The sequence below is a fragment of the Oryzias latipes genome, chromosome 1 (genome assembly GCF_053564925.1).
Source record: "Oryzias latipes strain Hd-rR chromosome 1, Olatipes_Hd-rR_3.1".
Lineage (NCBI taxonomy): Eukaryota > Metazoa > Chordata > Actinopteri > Beloniformes > Adrianichthyidae > Oryzias > Oryzias latipes.
In genome coordinates, this window is record NC_136237.1 from 24,192,356 (window position 1) to 24,204,431 (window position 12,076).

At 41.6% G+C, this 12,076-nt stretch overlaps 1 protein-coding gene across 2 annotated transcripts in view; it reads left to right on the forward strand.

Moving 5' to 3' along the window:
* Window positions 1–10,439, forward strand: part of LOC111948960 (centlein-like) — a 192,281-nt gene extending 181,842 nt beyond the window's left edge. For both annotated transcript variants that reach the window (XM_078952039.1, XM_078952049.1), the window contains one exon: window positions 9,700–10,439. In XM_078952039.1, the coding sequence (XP_078808165.1) occupies window positions 9,700–9,810 (111 nt within the window). In that variant the 3' untranslated portion in view covers window positions 9,811–10,439. The remainder of the gene's footprint in view (window positions 1–9,699) is intronic.
* The last annotated feature ends 1,637 nt before the right edge of the window (window positions 10,440–12,076 follow it).

Genomic DNA, 12,076 nt, shown 5'->3' on the forward strand with positions numbered 1-12,076 from the left:
AAGATTTACCCAGTAACAATAGATCACGCAGAACTGCCATCCCGCCCCAGTAGTTGTGCTCTAGGCTCAAGAACAATGATGTAAAAGATGAAACAAAAAAAGGCGAGTACATCATCTCTGTTGGAGCCTTTTGTGTGCACTCAGCCACTCATCTGTGAGTGCTCTGCTGGAGCTTCACTTGAGCACTGTCAACCTCTGCTAGCTGTGATACGTGTTCGAGAGTATGAGAGTGATTGAGAGTGTCGAATGTGTGTCTCGTCTCTGTTCATGTCAGGAGCTGCTGCAGGCACTCATGCGTCGCCTCCGCACCACGACACACACCAGACACAGTTCTCTTGTTCCCCAGATCTTCTCCTGACCTTTCCACCTTCCTCTCCCCCTCCCACACTAGCGCGCGCACACACACACACACACACACACAGCACTTCTCTGAATCCATGTTTTTCCCTTCTAGCTGGACAGCTCTCAGTCCCTGCTCTGTCTTTCGTCCTCCACTGTCCCGCATTCCTCTCTTTCCCTCCCTCCCTCTCTGGCTCAGACCCCGAGGCAGCTTGTTAGTGGGGAACTAAATATTGATTTGGCGGGCCTGTCGATGCCGGGAGAATGAGCTAGTGTCCACTAGAGACCTCGGCACCGGCAGCCTGCTATCGACGTTTTCCGTGGGCAGAACAGGGGTGGTGAAGGAAGGGGGGGGGGGGCTGTAGCTGCTGTACGCAGTGGAGGAGGAGAAGAGCCGAGTATGACAAGGCTGAGACTTGCCCCCAGGTCCCTGTGGGGACCGCTGGGACCACCACAGTCATCCCCCTTCACTGAATCAGACTTTTTCTATCCCCTTTCAAGTCCATCTTGTTCTGTTTTTTGTTTATTTATTTATATACATGTACTTCTCTCTGTCTTCCAGTTTCTTTTTGCTTTCTGTGTTTTTAAATTGTTCTTTTGTATCCAATGGACACCAAGCTCTCTGCCTATGTACAGTTGAACATTTCTAAACCAAAATGGAATATTGAATGCTTTTTTATTTTTTTTAGGTAGGCGCATTGTCAAAGCTGATCATTATAAGTGCATTAAAGAACTAAAGAATTACAAACTGTATTTTAACATGTTATAATGGCATTTTTCTCATCATTGAAGACATATATAAGCTGTTATGGGCTGTAAGCTAGCAGGGGGGAGAGTAAACAAAGGAATGAAGGGAAAGATTACTATGTGCCACAACTTGGAGGGTAATTTCTAATTTGCTACTCCAGCTCTGCAGAAACTATGTCCAAGAAAGACAGGCCTGTTGATTGCGCTTAAAAATCGCATAATCATAATTAAAAACCACTGGGAGCGCTTTTACAATAGATCAAAAGATGATCGGAGTGGGACTTTAAGAGAATTCAGCAGCACATTGCTGAAGTCTACAAATCGACTGTGACTTGGGTAACTCTTGGACTTCAGGGACTCCTAGCTTCTTCTCTAGCCTGTGCACATCTCACCAACCAGAACATCTGTGAAGTTTAACAGCCCGGCTTGTCACCCTGCCTGTGACATTAATAACCAACTTTCCTAATGGTGGAATGATGATGCGCAGACCTGAACTTACACAGTCTACCTCAGATGAAGACGGGGAGACAGAAATAGATCCAGTGAAAAGAAAGACGGGAGAGATCCATGTCCTTAACTGACTGTTCTGTCACTGAAAGAGGATGAGGTTATGTCCATCTGCTGGTGTGTGCCACGTCCGGATCCGTGTACACTTGTGCGCGAGCCGTGCGCTCTCACAACAGCCTCATCTTGTCACTGTCAGTGCCTAATGGAGCTGCCAGTGGGACAGCACTTTATTATCTCAGTGGCCCTGTCAATGGCCAAACCCATCACTTGCCGTCTTTGTGTGTGTGTGTTTGTGTGTGGGTGTGTGTGTGTGTGTGTGTGTGTGTGTGGGTAAGTTTTTTTTCTACTTGACAATGTCATAAGTCTCCAAAAGAGGTATGTGTGTCTTCAACTCACTGTGGGTTATTTTTCGCAATCACTGTCATGCGCTGCCACATGTCAACATAACAAGAAGGAGAGCCGTGTGAAATACTAGCAAATTGGGCGACGGAGATCTAAAGTTATGTATCTGCATGTGAGCTGCTTTACCGCCTCCTCTCTTTATGTCAAAGAAGCCATAGATCCCCCCCACACAAGCCCATATATCCGCTCAAAACAAAATGAAACATTGTGTTCATTTTCTCTTCCCTAAACTCTACTGGAGAGTTAATGAAATCAAACTGGATGCTTCACAAGGGAGAGCCACCATGAGGAGCGCTCCATAGCCGGGATCAAGGGACAGTGATACCTAATAATCATGAGTAGGCAAGGGAGTGCACAGCGTGGCTCCACTGCTGCATACCATGAATAAGGCCAGCAGTGAAGATGGAGTGTCCGTGTGGGCCACGAGCTCCAAACACCAGCCCGGGGAAGCATTGATTTAATTGCCTTTGGTTTATTTGTGGAGTCCTAATTATTGACTGGAGGTAGAATTTAATGGGCCGAGTCTTTATGAAGACAGGGAAATGACTGGCTTCTGCTGCCGGCCAATAATGAAAGGACGAGTGTGTGTTCAGGTCTGCAAACACACACACAAACACTTCCTCCAGATAATTTTTCACACTCATTTTGTATACCTATCTCAAAGCTCATGACAGTATAATAAGATTTAAAAAGTCATTGACTGTGTTGATTTCTTTATGAGAGGACAGCGCTTTGGTTTACTGGTGTTGGGGTGGCGCTGAGGGCCTGCTAATATTTACCTCAGAATCACACTCTGGGGAGATGTACAAGCATCACTTCTTATCAGCTTCCCAGCCATAACAAGCAGGTAAACTTGTTTTAAGAGAGATGAAGAGACAGGCCAGACCAACCTGGACCAAACATACATAACCTTATATAATATGCTAGGCTTGTATGTGTGGTCTCCAAGACAGAAATCATTTCAGAGAGGCCTTGCTTAGCCTTATTAGGGGTAGACACAGGTATATGAATATCACATAGTGGGTTTGTTCCTCCACTTACTCCATTGGTGCTTAAACTAACAGCTCTCAACACATGGGATGTTTTATTTCCCGACAGCTGTAATGTGCAGACAAACTTTTCTGTTATGTGGTCCTGCGAGGGTGACAGACGGCGTGTTGTGTGGCCTATTATGGCAATGTAATGACAAGAAACGGCTCCGACTCGCACTCTTCTCTCTGAAGGAAAGTGACTAATTAAGCCTCATTTAATGATTGAGCAAATTAAATCATCCACTCTTTTTTTGTCTCTGTGAGTGCATTTGTATCTGTGAAGAGGGGACTTTAGCACAGCCTTGATTCTGTAAATGCGTCACTGAAACGGCAATGGGGATTGGGAAAAGAGCTTGCTGAATGCATCTAGTCTACTGGAGCACAGTGAAACTAATATTACCTTTCGGAGGAAAAAATTGTCTAGATGTGTTAAAACCACTTAAGAAGTTAGTTTATATAATGTTTTTCTGCCTTCCTTGACGGTCCAAAGGGCTTTACAGTGAAGCTATGTTCACACAGAGCATGTGACCCGCGCTTATGAACGCACCAAACACAGATTCCTAAATGCGCATTTAGCAGGGAGGGTGCCTTTTCTTTTTTTTTTGTGATAGTGTTGACTAGTGCATGTCCGTCATCGACCATTGGAAGAGGGTTGGAAGAGGGCAAAATGGACGTAAAGCTTGAAAACCAACCCAGTGACCTTGTGGAAGAGTGTCCCCCAGACACATGAGTTCAAATCCAGGCCAGTTCAGACCAAAGATTCTTAAAACGGGACCCAGTGCCTCTCTGCTTGGCACTCAGCATTATGGGGTTGAATTGGGGCGGGGTTAAACCACCAAATGGTTTCTGAGTGTGACTGTGTCTGCAGCTCAGCGCCCCCCCCTTGGGGATGGGTCAAACGTGGAAAACTCATCGAAGTGCGTGACACTTAATGGGACGTTAAGGGGCCTATATTGGGCCTTTCTGAAGCATGTAAACTATATCCAAATATATTTTAATATATAATTTGGTACACAAATGAACACATTTTTATGATATGTTAGTTTTTTTCGAAGCTCATTTTCCTACCCGGAAGTAAGACGACTCGATCTCTGAGGCACCGCCTTTCTGCTCTGTGTAGGGATCGCCCATTTCATGACGTCAACCTAGAGCCAAACTTTTGCAAAGACGGATGGTTGCATACTGTGCATATGAAAGGAAACGTTGTTGCAGATCTTGTTCCATGGAGAAAGTGTGTATGTTAGCCTGGGGGCCATGCTGGCAGCGCAGACTGTCTTTCATACGTATGAAATGAATGAATACGAGAACCCCCATTTTCGTGGATTGGGAGGGGCTTGTTTTTAATGGAATACTCAGACATGGATCAAAATACCCCTTTTGGTTTGTTTTTTGTGAGGAATTAACAATATAAAAAACTTTAAAGCTCTATAGGTTAATTTTTATGATATAAACCCTCTAACTCTAAAACTTTGACTTGAAGATTGTAGAAACTTGCATGTGAGAGTTTTGTATGGAGAAGCCCAAAACACGCGAATGCATTGTCTTTCCTTTAGAAGTGGTCGCTTGAACGTGTGTTGCCGAAGGCGGTGTGAATGTAGCTTCACCTTCCCATTCACACACTGATGGCGGCTCCACTGCCTAACACCGGTGCCAATGTATGGTTCAGTGTCTTGCCCAAAGACCCTTTGGCACATGGGCAGACAAGGAAGGAACCGAAATTGTGATCTTCCAATCAGAGGTGGAGCACTCTACTTCTGCACCACAGCCACCCTCTCATATCAAGTTCTTTCTTTACCTCAACCAGTGAGTCAAACTTCCTCTTGTTGATCGCTGAATTTCACCTGCAGGTTGCACCTCTTTTGCGCGCTTACCTCTTTTCTATATTTATTCTCCAATCGTGCCCAAATCACCTAGTTTTCTCACCTAATGAGTAGGAACCTGCAACAAAGACTGGGGCTTTTGCTGTTTAATCTTGGGTGTATTTAGGTCAGATCGCTAACAAATTCATGTTGTACATCGAAATGATGTTTCCAAACAGTGTATCAAGAAAATGAGAGATTTTTAATTACAGTATTTGTGGCCCCAAGTGTCCAATTCCCTTTCATATCAGTCCCTGGCGGCCTAAAAGGGAGAAAAAGAGAGGGATCCTCTTTGCTGCAAGGGGTGGTAATTATGAAGGAGAGCAGGAGAATAGGCTTGTTGGTGATTTTTCTTACCTGAGCCCTGTTTGCTTATGTGACACATTCATTATTGGAGGTAATCAAATGCAAGGCTTCTTAGTTTGGTACCTTTGTGCTTTTTTTAATCTACTTATAATGTTGTTGTTGTTATTCCCCAGTTTAATAAATTTGATTTTCAAACAAAAGTGAGAAGATCAAAGATCAAAGAGATTTATTTTCTCCCCTATGAGGAAAAAGCTACCATACCTACTTTTTTCTTTACCTTGACAAGTGGCCTACATTGGTGAGAACTCACCTGCGAGGGACAAAGATTTAATGCAAGAATAGTTTTTGTGCGCATCAGTGGTTATTTATTATTACTGTAAAAATGATAAAAACATATATTTTTGGTAACATGCCCAATCATGTCCAAATCTATCGTTTATTCACAATATTCTCTGCAAAAAGAGTTGGCCTAAAAACAGGAAAATCACTAGAAAGTTTTAAAACATTTCTATCCAGTACGCAAGTACATTTTCACTTAAGTGAACTGATTTTGATAGAGTTTTATATCGTATTTCTAGATATCAAAATACACACACACGTTGAAAAAGGGAAAAATACGTTTAAAAAGCTAACTGTTATATAGGATAACTTCACATTAGATGTTATACAACCCATTAAGGATTTTTTTGCTAGTTTTAAGCAACTGGTATGTGAGTAACTAATTGTAGTTCATTTTGCTTCCAGTGACAAAGAAATGGTGTAATAAGTGGAAATGACTCATTTGGAACAAAACGAGAAGAATAGCAGCTTAGTACAAGTTGGGCTATCTTAATAAATCCTCTTAAAATCTAAAACTAGCACTTATTCTTAGAACATAAATCTGCTTTATCATTTGCAAAAGACTAAAAAAGAATTCCAGTCAAACATATGAATATTTATTGAACTTAAAAAAATCGTCCTTAAAATTGAACCAAAAATGACAGATGATCTTGAATATTTTCTGAGTCTGAAATCAAGTTGTTCTATGGTGAAGTGTATGAAGAAAAATGACTTGGACTCATTTAAAAAAGTAATGTTCTTATTTTTAGTTCCTACCTCTTAATGGGACAAAAAGTGATCAAATTACTTTGAGAAAAGCTTGGAAAGGTGCTAAATAGGGCTGCAACATATGAGGAAAACTTGCGATATGCGATATTAGTGATCTATATTGTGATGACGATATAACTTGCGATACATGAACAAATAGCAAAACAACAACAACAAAATTCCATTTCACTGCAACAGTTTCATTTAAATAATCGTTAACAAATTACATAAATTATACTCTAATGACCCTCGTCTATATAGGAGGCAGGAATCTAACATCCAATGGCTTCATCTGATTGGTCAAATGCATAAATGGATGTATTTGATTCGTTAAATGCTTTAAGCTGCCATAAGATTGTTTTAGCACATTTAAGGTAATTATTTATTGCAATTTTCACCATCTTTTGCGATATGCGTATTGCACAGCTTGATATTGCAATAAATTTCCGTTTTTTTTGTGCAGCCTATTGCTAAACCTGGTAAAATATCTTGAATGTCTACAAAAAAGGTTTTAAATCTTTGGAAGTATCAAATAGTTTGCAGTGGAGCCATAAAAAGACTTTATCTGATGACAGCATGCAGATGTTTCATCTTATACCTTTTAGGCTTTTTGATTTCCCCTCTTTGTTTCATTCAGATATCCAGCTGCTCGACACTGGGACTTACAAATTGGACCTTTTGAAACGACGGTGCCGAGCTGTTCAGAGACAAAAGAGCTGCAATGATCGATCTTTTATGTAAAAGCGAAGACTCTCGTGTGTAATGCCACTATCACACAGCAGTCACTGGAGGGCTGAAACTTTGAGCTGCTCCTTGCCTTTAGGTGCGCCCCAGGGCTGTGGAATGGCGGTGTCATTTAATTGGCTCCTAAAAACACTTTTTTGCTCACAGTCCGTGATCTTATCTTCGCACACATTCGCGCATGCTTGTCTGTGCCTTTACACGACAGTCGGCTCCTGAAAGACGCTCATAAAATCATACCTAGAGAAAAGCTCTGCTCTGCAGGGCCTGTTGAATAGTAATGGATGTGGAGTTAGCATGGGATGATGCTACTGTAGCTGTTGTAGTTTTGCCAAGGGGGACAGGGTCACTTGCAAAACAGTGACTGCTTAGCGCTAGTTCTGGTGATAGTTCTGCCAGAGGGGACAGAGGCCCAAGCTAAATCAGCTGTAGCATAACATTAGTGCCAGTTCTTAAAACAGCCTTAAGCAGCCCAGGGGATCCAGCAGAGCAGCTGCATCAGAGCTAACCTCCAACCATCCTGCAGGGTATCAGTCCTCAGCCAATGTGCTGGTTAGATAAAAGAGATGATAGTCATGCTTGTCCCTTTTGTGAGCATGTGGATGAATACATTTGACCAGAAATCTGCTCACAGAGGTAGAAAATCATTAGAAAGTGTGAAATATATATATAAAAAAAAAACTACTTTTTTCCTTTTGATTTGACAACTTTCAGAAGACTCTGTGCTGGAGCTGTTAATTCCTCATGTGGTGTTTGTGTTGACAGTCTCATAAAAAGCTTAAATGTTTAAAAAGTTCAAATTGTATTTGTGGAGGCTTTTCTTTATAAAATTACTAAATATTGGGTCAAATTAGAAATTTATTTCATCGTTTTGATATCAGTTTTTGACTTAAAGTAAACTCTGAGTTTATCTAGCTCATGTTTACCTGTTGGTGTTGTTTACTCACATTCCCGTATCGGGACTCTTAATGATCCAGTCTGTCTTTGCCGTCCCACAGAGCCCCGTGTTGTGGCTGTGTCTCTATTTTAGTGCATTTGTTTGCATAGTTAGTGGCTCTAAATGCAATTAGCTGATTAAGACATGTGTGTGTTTGCGCACACACTCTTGTGTGTGTGTGTGTTGGTGTGTGTGTTGGTGTGTGTGTGTGTGTGTGTGTGTGTGTGTGTGTGTGTGTGTGTGTGTGTGTGTGTGTGTGTGTGTGTGTGTGTGTGTGTGTGTGTGTGTGTGTGTGTGTGTGTGTGTGTGTGTGTGTGTGTGTGTGTGTGTGTGTGTGTAAGACTGGGTGAATCCTCCCCGGAGGACAGAGCCAGAGGAAGATGTCTCAGCAGTTACTTGAGAGTAGTGTTCTCTGAGGAGCAGCTCTGTGTTTTTGCATCCGGTGCTGCTGAAGTTCACACATTTATGCCAGTGCATACACACACGCACAAACACACAACTTCACAGTGCACACGTCCCAGAATTCCCTTTAATAACGAGGAAAAGATGTCATGGAGTAGGAAGACTACATGAGTGTGTGCGAGTAGGTTATGGCTTTTCAGGCAGATCACAAATGATTTTATGAAGGTGTCAAATCCTGGTGTTGGAATGTTTGTTTCATTAAAACACAAATGTTATTCCAATAGTTATATGACCTTTTAGGGAATAATGCCATTTAAAATGATACTTGTCAGTCAAACATCACAACCTGAACATTTACCACCACTATAGCTGTCCCCAAAAAATAACAGTTTTTTTTTCTTTTTTAATAAAGGGGTGAAAGTTTGTTATTTTAGTAAGCTTGATGAACTGCACCTAACTCCTGGTATGTTCATTTCTTAAAAAGCTACACACTTAGCATCTTCGTGTTTCCATAACAACTAAGCACACACACACAATCTCCGTATTTAACCTTTTGAATATTGCATGATTTATTGGACTGTTGTCACAATCCTGTCTTTGCAGCAATGAGACCTTTCTTTGCACAAACCATTTTATGCTCCAGATATGCTCTTTTTTTTATAAAGCTAAAAACCATTTTCATGAGCTTCCAAGCAGTTTAATGTCGAGGTTTCAAAGAAGCATTAATCAATAGATTCTATATTAAGCAGCTAAAGAATGGTTACTTTGGTTTTCATGGCTGTCTGTCTTTTTGGTACTGACATACCAAAATAATGTTTTTTTTTTATATATTTTTAAAAAATATTTTCAATTTCTCCCCTTTCTGATCATTTTCTAGTTTAATCCGTCAAAGAGGCACAGCCTGGAAGCGCGTTTACTTTCAAAATAGATGCTACTGGTGGAATATACTAATGGGAATTTGATATGTGTGAAAAAAAAATCCACAATGATACGGAAACATGTTATCATTGTTCAAAAATGTAGGTTTAGATGTAATTAGCAGCAGGATTGACTCGAAAGCTGCAGCTCTGTTGCTTGCAGAGGGAATTGTATTGTCAAAATATTCAGCAGGAACACTTCCTCGGGCATTTCACAGGTCCAAAGGCTCCATCTGGGGCTCTCTTGTTTCACAAAATGGCAAACAGACCTCCTGACAAACTTCCAAATCTCCAAAATCTTTTATTTACTTTTTAATTTAATTTTATTTTTTTTAACAGTGGTGCATTTGTGTTTTCCTCATTTTCCTCGACTCTATCGGAAATCACCTCTCCGTGTCTCATTTCTGTCTTTTGTTCACCTGCAGATCCCCACAGCCAGCCAGCTCATGCAGGCTGTGCGTGTGAAGATGAAGGAGAGGAAAGTGCTGACAGAAGAGCTGGCCGCGCTCACAACACCAGTCAGCGAAAAACCCTGACTCCCTGGGCTGCGACTGGGAAAACTGTCATCCTCTTCTTTTTGCCTCCCTCTTTCCTTACCCGGTTCCTCCTCTGTGGGAGCTGGGCTGAGCCAAGCTGAGCCGGGGCGGCAGAACCAATATTTGTGAGAAAAGCGCGGCCTCCTCCCTCAGGGCCACTGGCTCAACACAGCACTCCAGCTTTTGTAAATGAGCCCTCGACATCTGTGTTAGTACTCACCGCACTACATCTAACTGACAAGGTGCTCCAGTGCCAAGTTCATTTCCAGCACAGCCACTCTCCTTCACACAGTTCAGACCCAGGTGATAAAACATATGCTCACCCAAACCTTTACCAGACACTCTCTGCTCTTTTTCTTTGACACACTGAGAAGCTCATTATCGCTTAACACTGCAGTGGCAAGTCAGGACTGTGGTAGAGTAACACAAATGTTAGAAAGCCAAAGAGCGGCTTCTGAGTGCATCAAATCCTCTTCAAGGATGCATTTTTTGAAAGATTTCTTTTTCCTTGGCTTCTATTCTTGATCGTTTTGTCTAATAATTTATTTGACAATTATGTTATAAATCTCTGAACATGGATTGTCATTTTGCTCACAAAATGCCTGTTTGTAAATAAAAACAAAATTCAATTTTGTTGTTGTTGTTTTGGTCCGTCTTGAGTAAATTGTCGTGCAGTGGACAAGCAGGGAGGGGCTTCTTAAGTACTGTTCACTAGTGCTTGTCCACCACTTACAGTTGGAAGAGTCCTGGTGTGAAATGTCGAAGCGGTGCAAATCTGGTGAATCTTTTTCTTTCACAGCTCTATTCCAATACACAAAAGACTTGATGTCATAGAATTCCAGCCAGGCACAAACTCCAATTAATAATTTCTCCCCCATGATCAATGTTGGCCCTTTCATGAATCATCCATACGTCACTACCAAATCCAAGTCCCTGATTGGTCAAGGTTTGCTCTGGCTTAACTTTTAACCTGCATCCAATGGCTGCGCATTTTGTACCTAGAGCCTGAAAACGGTCTAAAAATGTGCAAACATGAGAATTTTTTGTGCAGAAGCTCAAAACGCGCATATACGCCTGTTTACATAAACTTTCTTTGGAAGTAGTCGCTTGAACACGCATTGCCGAGGGCGGTGTAAACGTAGCTTGATGGTGCAGGGTTCTGCACCTGTCCTGATTGACAGGTGCCTGTTGGCATGGTTTCTGTCTGAAACAAGTGACCCCTGTCGTTGACACCATTAACAAAAATGGTTTTGCACACACACACACACCTACAGCAGCGGCACATTAGCAAGAAACATTTTTCATCTTCCTTTTCCTCTGTGATTACTATTTTAAATATTGAATGATTTTTTTGGCTCCCATCCTTGAGTTGGCATCCTGCACAGGAGGCCTTAATATTGTCTTTTTCCTTTTTGACCTTTTCCTTGTTTTGTTTTTCCTCCTTTTTTGCCTCCCTGTTTTCATTTTTACTATGTATAATGAACAATAATGTGTGAAATCCTCCATTAAGGAATTAAAAAAGAAATAATTTCACTTTATAATCCCCCCTCCCCACACAAATATATGCTAATGATGTCGTTTTCCTTTATCTTTCTATAATAAAGGATTAGGCCAGAACTGTCTCTAGCTGCAACTCGGGGACCAATTTAGCTGGGATTTCAGGAGAGACGAACCCCAGTGGTTAATTACCATTCATTAACATAGTTTGCATCTTTTCTTCTGGATACCCAGGAGCCAGCTATTGTCAATATTTGTCCCATATAAACTTCTCCAGTGTTGTTCCAGTCACTGTCCTCCAGCACAATGCGGCTAACGACAAACATTAATAAGTCAAAAATCCTGTGGCACGGCAGATAAAAAAAGAGCAAAACATTAGTGCTATGCAAATGATCCCACCCCTCCCTGACTGTTTTTTTCTTATTCTTCTCTTCTTTTTAGCTTTTACTGCACAGTCAACATATTTGCTCGCCGAGCCTGCCATCCGGCCTAGTCTGACACACTTGTGCTATTTCTGTGACATATTCAAATGCGGGCCCCTTCAGCTTGTTCTCCCTCGGGTTTAATTAACCTGGTCTTGCCTCTGATGCTCCCACAGTGAAGATGTTAAAAATGATCTTGAAAACACTCTTCGTCTCACCCAATATTCTTCACTCACACCAGCTTTTCCCCGCTAGGTGTCGTGGAGGATTCCTCTTTTGTTTTTTTTCGTTTGTTTGTCATTTTTCTTGTCTTTCTCCCTTCTTCTCTTGTATTATTCTCATTAGAA